The sequence below is a fragment of the Urocitellus parryii genome, chromosome 5 (genome assembly GCF_045843805.1).
Source record: "Urocitellus parryii isolate mUroPar1 chromosome 5, mUroPar1.hap1, whole genome shotgun sequence".
In the NCBI taxonomy this organism is placed as follows: Eukaryota; Metazoa; Chordata; class Mammalia; order Rodentia; family Sciuridae; genus Urocitellus; species Urocitellus parryii.
The window spans coordinates 56,592,118-56,611,628 of NC_135535.1; the positions used below are offsets into that span (position 1 = coordinate 56,592,118).

At 39.4% G+C, this 19,511-nt stretch overlaps 1 protein-coding gene across 1 annotated transcript in view; it reads left to right on the forward strand.

The window, feature by feature from the left end:
* The window catches only part of Lrig3 (leucine rich repeats and immunoglobulin like domains 3), a 45,021-nt gene that overhangs the window by 11,539 nt on the left and 13,971 nt on the right, over nt 1-19,511 (forward strand). Inside the window, exons 4-9 of the mRNA XM_077798627.1 lie at nt 14,740-14,871; nt 15,745-15,888; nt 16,928-17,071; nt 17,405-17,548; nt 17,940-18,083; nt 18,977-19,057. Coding sequence (XP_077654753.1) covers nt 14,740-14,871; nt 15,745-15,888; nt 16,928-17,071; nt 17,405-17,548; nt 17,940-18,083; nt 18,977-19,057 — 789 coding nt within the window. The remainder of the gene's footprint in view (nt 1-14,739; nt 14,872-15,744; nt 15,889-16,927; nt 17,072-17,404; nt 17,549-17,939; nt 18,084-18,976; nt 19,058-19,511) is intronic.

Consider the following 19,511-nt stretch of genomic DNA (forward strand, 5'->3'; position numbering starts at 1 on the left):
CACGTTGGATTCATGGAGCGTGGGAGGGAGAGTGTCGAAAAGTGCTTGGCTGTGTCCTGAGGACTTCAAGGGCACGCTGATGATAGATGTTTCCCCCTGTCTGCTGACCTTGGAACCTAATGCATGTGAGATGTGATTCTGTCACATCATGTGTCTTCTCGAATGGAGATGCTTTGGGGAGGCAGGAAAGTATAAAAGTGATGCTCTTCCCTCAGATCTCAGGCAGTTTGTACACTACTGAGAACAACACTGGGTGGTGGTGGTGGTGGGGAATGGTATTCTGTGTGGGGTGAACTTGTTTGTAGAATCATGGGGATTTTTCTTTCAGTTTTGAAAGGTCTACAGGTATAGTGCGTGTCGTTTCTAATGGCATTTGTTACAGCTTGTTCCAGTGTAGGACTCACATCTGACTGAGCTCTCTGTCCTGTCAGCAACCCAGTAGAGTCCCAGGCACAAAAAAAAAAAGGTACCCATTAAGAAATGAGAGTGAGGTTTATTCAGAAGAGTGGACAAGAGCAATTGTGGGCCCTTGTGCAACAGGAGAGGGACCTGAGCTGGGAATTGGGCCCACAGGTTTTGGTCTTGTCTCACACTAATGACCTGTCTGACCTTAGGCAGACTTAATTAACTCTTCTTTGTTTATCTGTACTGTCTGAGATGTCTGCCCATGTATCTCCCATGGTTCCGGCAGAGGATCAAATGGCACGTGTACATGAAAGGGCTCTGAAGGGTGTGAGCAGCCGCAGCTGCTCCAGTTGCAGTGTGGTGGGCTTGGCAGAGGAGCAAAGGATTGGGGCAGGGGGCCAAAGTGGATTCTTGAGTGGAAAGGTCACAGGAGGAAGACAGGATTTAGAAATCATCCTGGCAGCAGTAGATGAATTAACAGGAAAACTTTTGCTTTCTTTAACTGGTTAAAAAACAAAAAAGGGGGAGCACAAAATTATAATTAATAATAGCAATATTTGTAGCTTAAGTCTTGTATCTGTAAGGTATATTTTGAGTTGCTTAAGTGCCCAACAATAACATTAACTATGCACTAGAGAACAAAGAAAAATAGGTCTTGATCTCTGCTCTTGTGGGGCTCTGAATAGTGAGGAGACAGATGATAAAGACATTCTTGTCCAAGTGAGGTGAGGTGTAGGATGAGGAAGGATTCCCAGGGGTGTGCCAGTGCATAAGGTTTTAGAATGTATGGATGGGAGGGCAGGGAAGGTCTGGAGGAAGAAGGAGACCTAGGAAGTTAGTAGGATCAGCTCATGAGGCTTCTGCCATGCTTAGGTGATTTGCAATTTAGAGGAATCATTGAATTTTTATTTTTTATTTTATTTTATTTTTTTAAGCAGGGCAATGAATTTACACAGTTTATCACAGAATCTGATTTTCTTCTTTTATGGAGCTAGCATTGAGGAGTGTTCATTTACAAAATCAAGTGCCATAATGTGCCTTTGAGAATTAACAATTATGACTTGCCAAATACTTGTTACCTGTAAATCCCTAGAGTTGTTCTGTACCTTGAGCCCTGTAGTGTGCTGGGCCACATACCTATTTTTCCCCCACAAAGGGAAATTGGCCATGGGGTGGGAGTCATATGAGTATTGACTTCTGAGTGAGGGGGGAGGGTACAAGTTGAACAAGTGATAGAAATCAGACTGCAATACAGACCGCCCCGACTTAGGATGGTTCAACTTAGGAACTTTTGATATTTCAACTTTGTGATGGTGTAAAAGTATACCCATCCGACGATTCTGTTTTTCTCTTTCAGTACAGTGTAATAAATTATGAGGTAATCAACACATTATTATAAACACCTTTGTGCGAGATGGTTTTGCCTCTCTGTAGGCTCGTGTGCATGTTCTGAGCACATGTAAGGCAGGCCAGGATGAGCCATTGTGTTCAGTAGGTTAGGTGTACTATATACATTTTTGACTTACGATATTGTCAGCTTACATGTTTGTTGGGATGTAACTGCATCTTAGGTGGAGGAGCATCTCCATAGTTAGTTACCTACTCAGCCCAGCACCATATTAAGTGAGAATTTCATCTAAAAGTAAGCATTTCTCATTACACTCCAAAAATCAGACTATTAAAGAAATCGGTTTGGGGGACACTGATATAAGAAATGGTTGCTTGGTTTGTGGCACTGAGTTTATTTAAATTATTCACCAAACTCTCTTTATCTCTATAACTTTTCAAACAATATTGATTATTTTAATAGGTTCATAGCTCAGAGATAAAGTTGTATATAGGGAAGGCTGCAAGCAATATAACACTTTCAAGTAAAGATATATATTTGAGTAATTTTGTGACTAGGCAGTACAGCCCAAATAGTTGTCTTATCCAGTACTTTTCAAGTCAATATTTGCAAAGAGTTCACCAGTTTGTTGTGTTAATTCAGGAAGTTGGGGAGCAGATTTGCTAGAATTAGAACTTAAGGTTCTGAGGGAGTCAAAGTACTTTGTTTTGAGTAAGTGGACACAAACCATATCCTGTCCTTGCCCACATTTGGGTAAGAGGAACCCGGATTTCATCCCCAAGTATATGCTGCCCTGTTGTGGATGAATGGGCGGAGTCTTCTTTACTTGTCAGACTCTGCCTCTTAGGGCTACAGCCTTCACTAGCTCAGAGAAGCCACGTACTGTTGTGCTTAATGGAAATAAGCTCACAGAATGCAGGTCTTACAAAATAAACACATAAGGATCTTAATACGATAAGTAGTATTCTTTCATTGAATTTTAAAGTGTTTATGTATAACTTGCACTTAAAAGAGAGTTTACTGTTCACCGAGTTGTATTTGTGACAAACACTCTTCAGTTTATCTTCACATTTAATCTCAAACTGGTCCCCAGAATACAAACTTACTAGGTTTTTGAAAACAGCTGTATTTGAAACATAAATTCGTGATCCTTACATGGCTCTCTAGATCCTTCAGTGGTCCCCTACTGCTCTTAAGTCAAGAGCACAGTCCTTCTCAAGATATAGAATACTATGCATCCTCTTTTCCCTTTGAACCTTCTCTAGAGTCATTGCTGTGTCCCAGGCAGGCCAGGTTGAGCTGCCCCAGGTTCCTGTGGTATGCTTTTCCCCTGTCTAGAGTACCCACCCTCCCTCCACCCTTCATAGATAAGACTTGTGTCACTTTTGCATTTTTATATCTTCTCTGTTATAACAGTGTACCTTGTTATTGTATAAATAATCATATTTTCAGTTATGTATTTGTGGAGTCTTAAATGTCTTTCCCTCACCAAAATGGAACTTCACAAAAGTTGATATCCCATCTGTTTTTGTCCCCATTACTACCCTGGCATGTAGCACAGTGCCTGGCACACATAGATACTCAGTATATGTTTTTTGGTTAGATGGATGAATGAATGGATGACCTAGTCCAAATTCATATACATAGTAAGCTTTTCTATTCCAACTTTTCCATGTACCAAAAATTTTTTTTCATTCATAAAACTTGGTTTTTCCAAAGTAACATCAATTCTAGATCGATGGAATGACTCACTGATCAGCTTTTTTTTTTTTTTTCCAGTGTTGCTTCTTGAAGGCCATAAAATTGACTCCTACTCCTTGAACTTAACCTTCCAGTATATCTTGCCTCAGAAACTTCTATATTATCAGTGTTTATCCTGAATCTGAATCATTTTCTCAGTCTCTCCCCCACCTTCGTACCAGCCATTTACATTGCTGCTTTGAAGTATCAGGTACAGCTTCTTCTAAGAGACTTCCCTCTTTGCCGAATGAGGCTTGTTCTGCCAAGACAGACACAACAATAAAGTGAGAGGCAGTAGCTTTTCATGATTGGGGTGGCAAGATTCAACATGTGTCTCCATTCTGGTCTAGTTACTTTTCCTTCTTCTCTTCCTTATTATAGTTTCTCTGCTGGCTTCCACAGGCCAGAGGTTTGGAGCTCTGGTTGGGTAGAGACCAAAACAATCAGACTTCTAACCAATACCATCTCTTCTTTCTTTGGTTGAAAGTTCCTTAAGTACTAAATTCAAAACATGAAAGGAAAGGCAATTATAAATATAAACACCTCCTTTCTAGCACTTACCAGCCCTTGTCTGCTGTCTCCCTCCCTCTTTGTGTAGCTTTCTCAGGCAGATAGAGCAGCCTCTAGAATAAGGTGGAAGATAAGTTGACATAGTAGGGTAGAATTCCTGCTGCAAGTACTGTAAAACATAGGATAAGTCTGGTACACATTTGTGGACTGTCAGTTTTATTGTGCATGAACAAGTTTGACCATTTTAATAGCAAATAAATACATTATGGAATAGCATCAAAAATGGGCACTTTTTTTTTTTTTTAAATATGATGCTTTTGAATTTGATCACTGATCACTGTCTGATCCCCCAAAGGGCAATGGCCTTGTACTCTTCAAAGATGAAAGGTTGCTGATGGACTCAAGGTAATTGTCAACTAATTGTGTAAATCTGTCTTTGTCTTTGACTATGTACATGTAAGTATCAAAGAAAAGGTGGAAGGAATTAGAGTTTGCTAAATGATAGAACTGTTACAACAACCCCATTTTCATTGGTTCAAAGTGTCTATGGGCAGTCTTGTAACTTGGAATTAGAAGAGATATTTATCACTGTGGAGAAATCCCTGGAAGAGAGGTTATAGGACCTCTCTCCCCTGAGGGGACAAAGCTCATTCCTGGTGAGGCACCTTTCCCATTGGCTGATTCTGTAGCTCTGATTGCCAGGACTTTTGTACATTAAGCTGAGCTCTGCTCTAGTGCAGATTCTGACTGCTCTAATAAGCTCTGTGTGGTGGGGAAAACAATTTCCTTCTATTTTTGGCATCATAGTACTTACATATCTTAAAATACAAGGTTTTCTCAAAGCCCTTTCTCCTGGCTCAGATTCTCAGGCCATTTCTTGCGTAGTATGGGGTCTCAACTGGCCCTGTCTATTAGCACTTTCTGTGGTGGAGGAAATCCCTAGAGCTTCATGCCCCTCTCTGAAGATAAAGACAAGGGATCACTGTGAGCTCACCAGCCTGTATGATCATACCACCACACTTTCTGTCCTATTTACAAGGACAAGTTAAATACTTGGGTGAAATCAAGATAATCTATGCTAGTGATGTTTCTGGTTCATTGTTCTGTGAGCCATATTGGAAAATAAAATGAAATGAATTTAGCCTGATGTGTTCATACTGAGTTAATGCTCTGTATGCCTGTTTATTAATTTGAGGTTCAGAATAGTGATGCAGTATTTTCTCATTTGTACTATCATCTCAAGTGAATGTTCTTTATATAGACTAAATTTTTTTGTTAAATTACCTTGTAAAAGTCTGAGTCAAATGACTTTTCAGTGAGAAACAAATTACAGTAAATTTTTGAGGGAAGAGTTTGCTTATTTGGGGATTTAAAGTGAAACTGGTGTTATTGATGGATTGAATTGCATGCTGGTAGAGACTTCCTGTTAAGCATGGTGGGCTGAGTGCATTCATGTTACTCTGCTCCTTCCTGCACCCCATTAAAATGAAAGTAAAAGAATTGAAAAAGAAGGGTTATACCAACAGGAACAAAGAGAAAATAGAGAACAAAGAGAGGACACAGTCGAAATAAAAAATGCCATAAAAATTTTGCAAGCAGATGGATAAATTACAACTGACTTAGAAGAAGGAGAAAGCAGCTGATTTCCCCAAAAGGCAGGCATTTTATTTTATTATTTATTTATTTATTTATTTATTTATTTATTTATTTATTTATTTTAGTATACTGCAGATCCTCAGAATGGTTCTGGAATTCAGAACCTATAAAGGTGAGGTGCAGAACAGAATTGAAAATAGAGAATTAGTTAATAGTCTTTTACAAGAAGTATTCAGACTTCCCTTCACATTCCTACTCCAGAACGCAGAGCCCTTTCCCTAGCACAAAAGACTGGAAGTTTACTTTCATGAGAACTGGAATAGAAAGGAAGTCTCTGGAATTCAGGTAGGGGTTGTGGACACCCTCTTTGGAAATCAGCAACGTTAAGTCACTCCCGAATACTGAAGGTAACACCCCTGCTCTCAACTTAGTTCCCAGATAGCCTTCCCAGACGACAAGAGATGTGCTCCCCCGCCCGACTGAAGACTGAGGATTCAAGAGGGAAGACCCACAGAAAGTGACATGTGAACATACCACAGTCACCAGTGCAGAGACTCACTGCTTAGCAAGCCCATGTCACATGCAGCCCTCACTAAGCTGCTTAGTGCTCCTTTTTATCAAATCTGAGTGAATGGCCATTGATCAGCAGACATCTGAAGAGGTTTCTAACAACAAAGTCAGAGTCTGAAACAGCAAAATGGAGTCAGAGGCAGTGGGAAAAGGGTACTTGAGAACAAATGTGATATCTTTGGAGCAAGAAGAGAAGATGCTAAATCCACAAAACCAGAAGCATGGCAAAAAAAAAAAAACATTAAAAAAAGGAATATTCAGCAAGTTAGCTGAAAATAGAATTTAAGAATGCAATAAAAAAACAATGTAGCAAGGTAATAGAAGTGTCAGGAAAAAGTTGAAAAAAAAAATTGTCAGAAAGAAGAACCCAAGGACCAAGGGATGGAAAACAGGAGAAGAAAAAGTGAGCAAGTGGGAGGATTAGAAGACAAAGGAAGTCTTCACACCTCCCTAGATCAAAGTCATTGATAGAAATAGAAGGGAAGAAATTTTCCAAGAGAGAAGAAAGTTTCCCATACTGGAGGGGTCATGAGTCTAGATTGAAAGGGTCTGCTAAGCGTCAGCACTGTGAAAAGAAGGAAAAAACCTATAGTAAACTATGTTTTCAGAATACTTGGGGTAAAACAGGTTCTGGGATGGGGTGTGGGAAGCATATATGCAGATCTCTAGGATTGACAGTGGTTCTGTAAGTGTTCTCCTGGCCGCATCTGCATCCCCTGGGAACTTAAAAGAAATGCAGACTCTTGAGCCCCTCCCCACACTCAGTGAAACAGAAACCCCAGAAGTGTTGGCTGCTCAACAACCTGGGCTTCAAGAAGCCCCTCCAGTTCTGATGTGTACTGCCATCTGAGGCCCCTGGCTCATCAAACTGCATCCGGGAGCGCTGTGATAGAACAAGATGATGCCTTCTCTGTACTAAAAGAAAAGGGTTGCTGATTTAATCTCAGTGCACACCTGAACTGTCAGCCTATATAGAATTGTGTGTGTGTGTGTGGTGGGGGTACCAAAAAGCTTGTGTACTTGGTTTCTGAGGAAACTACTGGAAGATGTGACCCAGGAAAATGAGGGATTAAACCAATAAAGATGAGAACTAATCTTCAAGTGATGGGACACCAGTGTAGGGGAGAGGTGAGATAAATCCTCCCAAAGGGAGGGTAGGTTCTAGAAGAGGCTACAGTTTTTACATCATGCAGTTGTGTCTAGTAGATCTGGTGATATCCAGTGCTTATTTAGAATCTCAGGTCATTCGGTGTGGAAGAGATCATTCCATTTCCTTCCTTTTAACAGAGGAGAAAATCAAGATTCAGAGAATATAGTAGATCAAGACATGAAACTGAGAATCGAATCAAAATGCCCTCTCTAGGTAACTGTACTGGAGATCTTACTTTTAATAGTTAGATTCATGTAGGGAACCACTGTTTTTGTGTTTACTTTTTTGACTGGCAGCTATAGTAGACATAATATTTCCTGATGAGCATAAGCATCTTGAACACATGGATGTATGCATCAATGCTTACAGGCCAATCTAAAGCCAATCTGAAGTTTTTGGACTAGTCAGGATTGTCTCCTTCAGGGTCTTGAACCCATTCATTTTATCCTGAGTTTTGGGGCTCTAAAAACGAATTAGAGGTTCTCTCCACTCACAAGTAAATCAGAAATAGTGGAGACACTCAAACAGGTGAACCATACCAGTGGTCTGTCATGTGAAAATGGCCGGGGAAGGCCTCTGCCCCAAAATAGGGAGAACTTAAAATATTTTTTTAATCAAAGGAGAGCTTCTTATTGCACATAAATTATTTCAGATTAAAATGTCTTTGGTAATTATCTTCTTTATCATCCTGTTGTCTTCTAGGATTTGCTTGTAAATTTCTATTTACACAGAGAGCTAAGTTGAATTTACACTTGTTGATCAAAGAAGGGTTATTTTGTATGTGGTATGATTTTTTTTTTCATTTTTAACATGTGTTCTAACTGGCACATGAATAGGGTCCTGATTTTGTAGGACCTGAGTATTAAAATACTGTGTTGTAGCCATCTTTATCCTGTTTGTGATCCAAGAGATAATTACATTTCATGTTGACCTGGCTTTGAGCTGAAAGAACTGAGTCTTTGCTCCTTACACCATGGCTCAGTTGCTGGTTACCATCATTAGTCCTTAATCAAGAATCTGTCTCCTTGCAGAAGTTTCCTCAGTTGGCTTTATTCTTTGATGCCACACTACTGGTGAACCAGTCCAAACATGTGTTCTTTTAATGAAACTTCTTAATTATCTTTTTAGAAAAGAGATGAGCAGAGACAGTTTATTTTTATCTGTATGGGAAAGGTTCTTTGCTTGCCAAATTTTTCTGTTAAAAGAAGCCTGGTATTATGGGATGTTAGTTATTCCAGCCAAAGTAGTGTTCAGGGAGCCTTAAGGATACCATTTTTTTTAATGGGAGTGTGTGTGTGGGGGGGGCATGCTGTAGTGTTAGACCTTAATGTATTTGCAAAATGTGGTATTTTCTTTAACAACTTATAACTTCTTTATAAATGGTGCTAAGCCGGTTGCTTGCAAATTATACCTAGAAATCAGGATTTCCTTGACTCAGCCAGACCATACCAGTCAATACATTTAATATGCTTACATGATAGTTATTTGTATGGAATGGATGAGGTTAAGCAATTCTTAGTTGCAATAACTAAATTGGAATTAAGGGGTAGCGTTAGATTGGTACATTATAAGATGTGAGAACATTGCAAATGTATGAAAATTGATTTCAAATTAACTCCATGCACACATCCTCTCCAAGTGGAAGATGCCATAGTGTACATATGTATATACCTTCTTTCTTTTCTTTTTTTTGGGGGGGTGGGTACTGGGAATTGAACTCAGGGGCATTTAACCACTGAGCCATATCTCCAGCCCCTGTTTGTATTTTTAGAGACAGAATCTGAGTTGCTTCACGCCCCGCTAAATTGTTGAGGCTGTCTTTGAATTCTTGATTCTCCTTCCTTAACCTCCTGAGCTGCTGGGATTACGGGCGTGCACCACCACGCTGTCTCATATCTTCTTCATACAAGATTGTATGTCTATACACCTCACAACTGCAAGACCTTGAGCTGTCTGTGCAATAGGTGGGAGACTGTTGAAACTGTCATCAAGAAGCTAGAGCTTGATTGATTCAGAAAATCCAGTGTGAAAAAATCTGATATTCTGCTTCCTCACCAACAAAAACTATCTCCCCCTGGGGGGTCTCCTTTTAAACTTCAGAAATAAAATAGCACTATTTATTTATATTCACTTAAGTCTGTACAAGTGCTTTTGAGACACTTCTGCTTCCTGATGATTACAGTGAGTCAAAAAGTGGTCCTGTTACTAACTTCTTCAGTTATATTTTACCTTTATTAGTTTAGTCCAGGTTTGCATTCAGAGCTAGTGAAATGAGCGCATTTGTAATATGTGAGAATAACACAATTCATTTTCCTAATGCTGGAATTGGGCTGGTCTGATCAGTAGCATCTCATACCTGAGCAAGAGGGAGATGCTAGTCTGCCCCACATGCCTTAGAAGGCCTCAAACCAAAACAACAGAAACAACTAAAAATGTAGAACACAATGGTAAAGAATAGAGTTAATGGCAACTCTGGACCTTAGTCTCAAGAACAGAGCTACAGATCTTAAAAAAACAAAAAACAAAAACAAAAACAAAAAAAAAACTAGGCCTATGTGCAGGGGATAAGAGCTCAGGAAAGTGGAAGAGTGGTCCCCACCCCAGAGCCTGTGTCTAGTTAGGCCACCACTCTGGTGCTAGCATAGTCTCTGTGTCCACCACATCAAGTTAGGAGCCTCCTCAGGAGGATCACAAGTTCAAAGCCAGCCTTAACAATTTAGTGAGGCTGTAAGCAACTTAGCGAGGCCTTATCTCAAAATAAAAAATAAATATTAAGGGCTAGGGATGTGGCCCAGTGGTTAAAGCACCTCTGGGTTCAATCCCCTGACCCAAAAAACACACAAAAATTAGGAGCCTCCTACATGGTGCCCCTGCGCCTGTTCTTGTCTGCCCTTCATCCAGTCTTCATACCCATGACTGCCAGAGCAGCCACTGTGTAGCACATGTGACCCCACTATTAGAAATGCTTTGGCTTCTCCTCACAGCTGATCTTGAGATAGAGGCTAAATGCCTGACATGGTTTCCAGGGCCCTGCTTGATCTACTCTTTCTTCTCTTCTCTGCCAACTCATTCTTGAGCTTCATATTTCTCCAGTATCTCCAAACTCCAAACTCCAGCCATCGAGACTTTTATTTTTTCATTTCCTCAAAGAGAAGACGCCTCGCTTCACTTTCACTGCCGCCAAGCTAACCCCTCATCCTTCAGGTCTTAGCATAGTTCCCCTGGCAAGTTTTGTGACCCATGCCCACCCTCACTCTTCCCACTGCTCTTGAGGAGTCTGCCCTCTCTACTTGTTCTGCTCCCTCTTCCTTTCACAGCGCTTACCCCACTATTGACCTCTCCTGTTTGCCTGTTCTCTCCCCTAGACTTCAGGCTTGGTGAGGTCAAGGCATCTCCATCCTGGTTAATGGATAGGTCTCCCTGTAGCCCTACATCATCAGACAGCAGTGGGGTACCCACATCTGCCTCCGCATTTTAAAAAGGTATTTGGCAAAGCTGGTCAAAAAATGGAATTGGCAACAGAATGAAGCCATTATTATTGAACCTAAGAAGCCAAGGCTGAAATATCTGGGACTCCTCTTTTTCCCGTGGTCTTAGAAGCCTGAAGGAACCTTCTGCCTCCCCCCACAACCATGCCCCCAGTTCTGTTTGTCCACAGGGATTAATTATACTTCATCTCAGTAATGATTTGACTGTGGAACTCCCTGTACTCTAAACAGAGAAGACCAACATATTTCTAGTCTCTTAGGTGGGTTTGCATGAACCTAAAGCACCTTTCAGTGCTTATAGTACCATGTTCTGATTTTTTGAACAATGGAAAGATGGCATTTCTACGTGGCTTAAATAACAGAAAAAGTATTGACACAGTTTTATTTTTGTTCAGGTGTTGCACACATCCTGCCAAAAATATTAATTAACTGCAATGCTTTTTACTATGTGGATCAACTTTGGCATTTATCCATATTTGAAGAAAAATGAAAGCTGGAGCTGAATTGAATCTTTGTCTCCTAGAAGTGGCTTTTTGACCCACTCTGTGATATAAACTTATTTTGGAAGTTTCAGATGATAGAGATTTTTTTTTTAATCTAATTTTTTTAAACTGTAACCTTGCTTTTTTACCTTTCTTTCATGATATAAAGCAAGTTTTTTTTAGGAGGGGGTTTGTTTTGTGTTTTAAACTGGTACATATCAGGTGGTTATTTGCCAGTTACTTTAAGTGCTAATAAGAAACTGGCATTTGGATTTAATTCAGTTCCATTAGGACAGATTTAAATTTTTGTGATACAGGGGCTATTATCCTGGCAGTTGTAAGGGATTTTTGTGCTGGGGCGCAGAGCTGACAAAGACTGTACTGTGCATGCTCCATCTATAACTGAGCACTTTCACACTGCAATTTAGGAGGTGTGCAGTTCAGGAAATTGCTGGCTTTGGCTGGGGTATACTTTTACTGCAAGGAAAATTTTATTCGTCACTCAAGTAATTGGCAGTTTTAATACCTTGTTCATAATTGCCTTATAAACAAACGAATATATAAACCAAAGATTGTATGGTCTGTTATCTTGTAGCCTTGTTTGACCAGGGTGATAGACACCTGTGAGTCTCGCTCTCCCTCCCCTGAAACCCTAATTTGCTCCATTTATTGCAAAAATCTCTGGCTAAGTGTTTTCTTTCTGTTGTTTTTAAATACTGTGTAAGTGTAGCTATACTAGACCCAGACAGCCTGGGGGCCAAAACCAGATGCAGATTTATGAAAGGAGATGTAGCTAGGGACAGAGCAAGGTCTGAAGAGAAGGGGCACTTGGACATTTCAGGGTTACTGCACTCTTGGTGGGAGGACATCCTGATAATGCAAACATTGGTTTATGTATTTTAGAAAAAATTTGTGTGCCCCAAAAGTGTGGTTTTGTTTAACCCACACACCCTGACCCTGAAGGCCTGTGGCTTGTCCCTTGGATTGATTCCATCTCCGGGACCTAGAAATTGACTAATTGTCTTTCTTGCATTACCCTTTACCTCACAACTAGATCAAGGAGTTTACGCACTGGCGAATCCAGATGTGGGAAATGGTCAAAATCAGAGGTCATGGCTGACTTGATTCTAAACAAATTCTGGAAGACTTTATGGGAATCTGAGGGGTTTGCTAATTTGTGATTTGTACACAGAACTGCTAATACTTTTTGTTTTTAACTTTGTTGTTAATTGCCAAGTTCAGCTCTTAAAATATGTATTTTCTAGGCTTGTATAGGATTACTTTTTAAAAAATGGAGTTAAATTCTCTGTTGGCTTGGATTTTTAAAGATCAAAAATGACATAAAAGTCATTTGCTGTGGGGTTTAGCAATATTTTGAGAAGTTGTGTTAGTTTTTTTTTTAAATACATAACTTAGGGCCTGTTTTCTCCTCCTTATTGTTCTTTATTGTGGAGAAAACAGCGCCTGACATTTGCACATAATCAGGAATACAACCTTCTAACTCCAGAGGGTCAAGTGTAAACGGGAGCGGTCCTGTTCTAGGGCATTTGTGAGTGTTGGCACGGTGAAGGCTTGGTGAACCAGGTGGAGTCCTATGTTCACTTCAAGCCTTCTGGCTTCAACTTCTGTTGAGCAGTTTTGCAAGGTGAAGCATTTTAGATCTTTCTGAAGGTACATCTCCAGTAAGAATTTAATTGCCAAAATATCTTTGATACTCTGAATTCTTTGAGACAAGCCTTCAGGAATTGCTTTGGGACCAATTTAGACTTATGCTCTGAGATGGCTTAGAAATACTCAGCTTGTTACATGAAAAGCCCTGATTTTTTAATTTTAAAACCATCTATTATATCTCTATCAGAGAAATTATTTTATGATTAAATAGCATAGTATATGAGAAGTGTTTGGCATAGGGCTTTACCCCTATTCTTTGCTCAACAAGCTAGATTTCATACACATTCCAGGGTAGAGATAAAGATATATGTCTGCTTCTAATAAACTTGCAATATGGCAAAGAAGACCAGTTATGGACATACTATGTCAGAATGCAGTATAGGATTTGGTGAATATAAATAAGTGCTATACCTAACTCAGGAAACTTCTGAGGTTGGGAGATGCCTGAGATATCTACTAATACAGAAGAACTTAATAAACTCAGAGTGTTATAGAATCCAGCTATTGATAAAGGAGATACAGATATGAGATATATCTTCTAAGTTTTCTTGTTAAGTAAAGATTAACTGCAGACCAAAGAAATACAAGGTGTGATCTTTGTAACAGCTCTGCCTACAACATACAGATAGTTTCACCATTCCTTGGGTTGTAAAGAGAAGACCTTCTCATGATTTGTAGGAGGGCTCTTATCTTCCCAACTTTTCTGCTTTGATATGTTAATCCCCCCCCCCCCCAGATGATGGTCTAAAAAGACCAAGCTACCTGATCTAACATGGCAGTGGAGATGACTTGCATGTCTGTTCGATTCCTGTTTTCTAACAAAATTGCCACTTAGCTGAATTTCCCTTTGGGACCGGTAGTATTGATGTCCTTTTAAGAAGTTTGACTTGGCCTCTTTTTATTTTATTGGTTTGTTTTCCTGTTTTTCCCGCCATGTAAAGTCTAGTAACATTATCAGAACTGTCCACGATGGTGGGACAGAACTGTGTGTTTTGTCCCATTTGGTAGCTACTGCCTACTGTAACCAAGGAACTAAATTCTAACATTTAATTGACTAAAATTTAAAGAGCCATATGTGACTAGTGGCTCCTGGGTTGTGCATCTTGGTTTAGACTGTTAATGTCAAACCTGTCTTAACCTAACTGCCCAGGGATTAGACTAGTATGATCTTACATAATATTTTTATTGAAAGTATTGAAAGCCCTGGAGCATCTCTACTGGCATTGAAACTTTGGCAATGCATTGAAACTTGCTGTTGCTAAAAGGAAAAAAAAAATCTTTCCAGAATGGTTTTTAAAAAAGCCCCATTCTCGTGAGTATTTGAAGTTCATTGGCACCTGTAGTGTGGGTACTTGGCAAGAGAAGAATTAGATTATAAATCAGGAAGAAGAAATGAGAAATAATTTCATCAGTGCTTATATCCCTCTTGATACTAGGACTTTCCCTTACCATGTAAGAAGATGAGGAAGAACTATTTTGAAAAATAGCATGTTGTCTTAAGTGGATAGTGCTTAGACAGCTACTGCCAAATAGTATCAGACTTATAGGAATGTATTTCATATGTTCTAATATGATATAAGATTCAGTGAATAAATTAAAGTGGTTGTGGAATTACTGCTTAACTTTCAAAAGTACTGTTTTAATCACCGTTGCATATTTTTTAAGAACAAGTTAGGAACAGAGAAGATTCTTCTTTGTTCAGCAGGAATAGGAAATATTTTTCTCCTTTCATTTTTTTGTACCATTAAACCAGTTATCTGTGCTGTCTTTTAATTCCAGAGCTGGAAATAGGATTGCAGAGATATTACCTGAACATCTGAAACAATTTCAGTCCCTTGAAACTTTGGATCTAAGCAGCAACAATATTTCGGAACTTAAAACTGCATTTCCACCCCTTCAACTCAAATATCTGTAAGTGAAGTTTTTTCTACCAAAAGTTTTTATCTCCAATGAAAATATCATGTTATAATGAAAAAAAAAAAGATACAACAAACACTGCCTAACTACTGATGGATCAAAAAATATAACTTTCTTATTGATTTGAGATTTGTGGTAACCTCAATCTCCATTTTATTCTGACACTTTGGGATTATCTTTGACTATATAAAAAATTGTGTTAAAATATTTCTCTAAAAAAAATCAAAGTTAAACTTTGCTGGTTTTTTTTTCCATTTTGTTTTGTGTTTTTGTTATTGTTTTTTTTAGGGGGTTTGTTTGTTTGTTTATTTATTTTGGTACTGGGGATTAAATCCAGGGCCACTTAAACACTAAGCCACATCCCCAGTCCTTTTTATATTTTATTTTGAGACAGGGTTTCACAAGTTGCTGAGGTTGGCTTTGAACTTGCGATCCTCCTGCCTCAGCCTCCCAAGCTGCTGGGATTATAGGCTTGTGCCACTGTGCCTGGCTTGCTGTGTTTTAATTAATAAATGAATGTCACAAAAGTAGAGGCTTATCTTAACAGATTTTTGTAACATTCAAGCCTCCCACTCTTTTCCCAGCAATACATGTGATATTCTTGTTATTTGCTTATGGATTTGAGTGTTGGGATTGAACCCAAGACTTCACAAATGCCATGCATGCATTTACCCCCTGAGCTATACCCCCCAGCCCATGTGTATGAATCTTCACCTCAACATTTGTCCACAAGGACCTAAGGGTAATTATTGTAAATATCCATTGAATGTTAGGCTCTCTGGAGATTCTTTATAATGCACGGTGGTTGCATGCACTTAAACTCCCAGAGAAACCAGAAAGAGCAGCTCATCCTCAAACGTTCAACAGGTACATCAACAGCAACCGAGTCACATCCATGGAACCTGGGTATTTTGACAATTTGGCCAACACACTCTTGGTGTTGAAGCTCAACAGGAACCGAATCTCAACTATCCCACCCAAGATGTTTAAACTGCCCCAGCTGCAACACCTGTAAGTCCAGTGTCCTCTTGGATACTGTTTCCCTCACCTCCTCCAAATCCTGATGTCTGTATTCCAAACTTCACACTCTGGTAAAAGGCATTTTGAAGCAAGCACATGGCCACCTTTCCTCTGAGAGCTGGGGTTGTTGAATCTTTGAATTGGGAGGATCCTTAGTCATCACCCACTACCAGCTGCTGCCTGACAAGACACTGTAGATTGATACTGAAGGAGGGAACAGTGTTATCATTGAATGGCCTCCTTACAAAGGTGCCATTGTGGCACCAAAGAAATCATGGGGCTCCCAACAGCTGCAGTTTATGAGAATAATGCCGACAACTCCAGGAGGCCCCGATAGCTTAAGAGGCTGTAAAGAACTGTCTTGTTAATAATGGGAGAATGATCTGTGAACAGGCTCCTGCAGTAGTGGTTTTCAGCCTTGGCTGCACATTACAGAGACTTGGGGAGCTTTTAAAAATCCCAGCACCCAGGCCACGCCCTAGACCAATTACATTAAAACCTCTGGGAGTAAGAGCCAGGCTTCAGTAACTTTTAAAACTCCCCAGGTGGTTCCAGTGTGCAGCCAAGATTGAGAACTCCATACAGCCTTAAAAGAAATAATTAAACCTAAAAAGTCAGGGAAGAGAGTAACCAGTTTTGTAAGCAGACGGAGCAGGATACTCTTGAAGGCTCTGATCCTGAAAAGACCTCACGTTTTAGTGGAATGTTTAATGTCCTCATTCTGGATCATTTAAAAACAAATATTAATTGATATGCTTCTATGCTGAGTGGACTGTGGTTTAGAAACTCAAGTGCAGTCTGGTTTCAATATTTTATTATTCCAAAAATACATCACATATTTCAGACAGAAATTCACTCACTGCTAATAAACTGAAATTCTTCTCAATAAAAATGTTTAGAAGTTTAAAACGTTCTATGTAATTTAACACTGACTGGGTTAAATATATTGTAGTAATGACACATTTTATTACTCCCTCCAGAATTTAATTGTCATATAAGCTAACTGTTTAATTTGTCATATCCAATGCAGTGAACTGAACCGAAACAAGATCAAAAATGTAGATGGACTCTCATTCCAAGGGCTTAGTGCTCTGAGGTCTCTGAAAATGCAAAGGAACGGAGTAACAAAACTTATGGATGGAGCTTTTTGGGGCCTCAGCAACATGGAAATCTTGTAAGTGTGGGTTCCCACAGTTCCCACTCAGCGAGCAAGAAGGTAGAACACCCAGTAGTTCCCACTTGAAATACTGTGTTAAAATCTCATAGTGCACAATCTTATTTATAATTTACTATTGAGTTTTGTTTCAGGTAATCTGGTTGAAAATTCCTAAGCACATAAAACTTATAAGAAAGATTTTAGAGTATTTTCTGCCAATATCTTCTGATAGCAAGAGCTAAATATCTATTAAATAATAGGAATGTGTCCTCGGATGGAATCATTTGTCCCCTTAGAAGAGACTCAATAATGAGCTTTGGATTCTGCCTTTGATTCTTCTTATAAATGTAGGCAGCTGGACCACAACAACCTAACAGAGATTACCAAAGGCTGGCTTTATGGCTTGCTGATGCTGCAGGAACTTCATCTCAGCCAGAATGCCATCAACAGGATCAGCCCTGATGCCTGGGAGTTCTGCCAGAAACTCAGTGAGCTGTGAGTTGCCTTTTATTCTCAGGTTTGAGAGCAGGGATCATGCCAGAGCATGAGCTTCTTACCACTGATCTGTGAAATTTTCATAACAAAGTTTCCAAGGTGACAGATTTTTTTTTTTTTTCACATGCAACCTCGTCCTTATATTTATTGTTGTGATAAGTTGAAGCCAACTCTGCTGTTTCCTGGTGCATGGGCAAAAGCAATCATGGTTATTTTGTTGTTTTTTTTAATTATTGGGAATAAAAATAATGTTTACCCTGAGTATTGTTGAGGTCAGATTTTAAAATAAGGATTATCATAGTTACATTTATTACCTGTCCGTCAGGAAGCAAATCGTCATGTTGAATGGAAAAGTCAAAGCCGTTTTCTAAAATTCCTTTTTTCTTTATAGGGACCTAACTTTCAACCACTTATCGAGGTTAGATGATTCAAGCTTCCTTGGCCTCAGCCTACTAAACACATTGCACATTGGGAACAACAAAGTCAGCTACATCGCTGACTGTGCCTTCCGGGGGCTTTCCAGTTTAAAGACTTTGTAAGTTACACTTTCTGCTTTCGGTACATGGACCTAATTGGTTCCTAAATTCGCCCACTTTTCTCCCAGCAGATTTCCTTTGTTGTCAAGGAAGTGTGTACAGCCTCAAAAGTAGCATCTTAATCTTTCCCAGAACAGTTTGATTAAAATGGATCCATTTTATCCACATGTGTTTCATAAAGGGATTCAAAGGACAGTGATCAGATTTTTTTGGGTGATTATGGTTAGCCGTCTCAGGATCTCCAGGAAGTTGATAACTGCCAAAGAGGGACACAGTTTTAAATCCACTAACTTTTCTTTATTAAATGCAGATTAAAAATTACCCAGAGCAAAAAGAGAGACAAAGGGCAGTGGAGGATGATGCCTGCTTCTCTTGCCAGTTACATCTACAACCTGATCGCTGTCCTAAGTGAAAGAAAAGAGAGTTGAATTAATTGACCTTTGAAAAATCTCTCAGATATTAATTTAACATTGTGCAATGGTCTTTTGATTTTTGCGCTGTCAGAAATTTGTGCTCTGTTCCCTGTTTGAAGCATTACATAATTGAAAGACGCTGTATGCTTTGGCGAACTCCTGCTTGTGTGGTTGGAACTGTGGTTTTAAAGTTTAATGCAGTTTTCAGACTCTTCAAGTCTTCAGAATTTAGTCATCTTGATACAGGAATTAACAAGGCCAGAGTCAGCTATCTGGATTTGGGGCAGAAACTTAAGATGTAGTTTGAGGGAAGAGTATAGACTATGAGAGGTGCCTTGGGAAGCGAAGAGTTTATGATTTTGAAAGGGGTGGAGATGATAGGGGGAATTATGAGGAGTTTGTTACAAATGGCATGCCACCTGGGTGGTGATCTTGGGTTTCTGAAGCATCTCTCTAAAGATAATGCTCTTTTTAATTAGGGACCTGAAGAACAATGAGATTTCATGGACTATTGAAGACATGAATGGTGCTTTCTCTGGGCTTGACAAACTGAGACGCCTGTGAGTATTATTTGCCTCATAATTTGGCTCAGTCTTTGACTTAAATTTTTTGTCTTAATTGAAGTCAGTTCCACAAATTAACACTGTAAAGAGATTATAAGTTGATGTATAATCCTGTTGCTACCCTGTATCATTTCCCCCAAATGAGTGTTCTACAAGATGTGTATATAATAATTAGCTTTTGTTCCTTGGATAAAAGGGGAAAAAAATTTAACATTTAAGGTGTACAATTGATCTCAATGTCTACTAATATATAACTACATTTTTAATTATTTTCACTGCTTAGACTTTGGGAATTATCATTGGGTAAAAGTAGGCATACTTACTGTTGTCAGCTTTTTATTGCTGTGAGCAAAATAACCTGACGAGCAATTCAGAGTAGGGAAAGATTATTTGGGGTGCATGGTTTCAGAGATTGAGTCTATGGGTGGCCAAATCCATTGCTCTGGGCCTG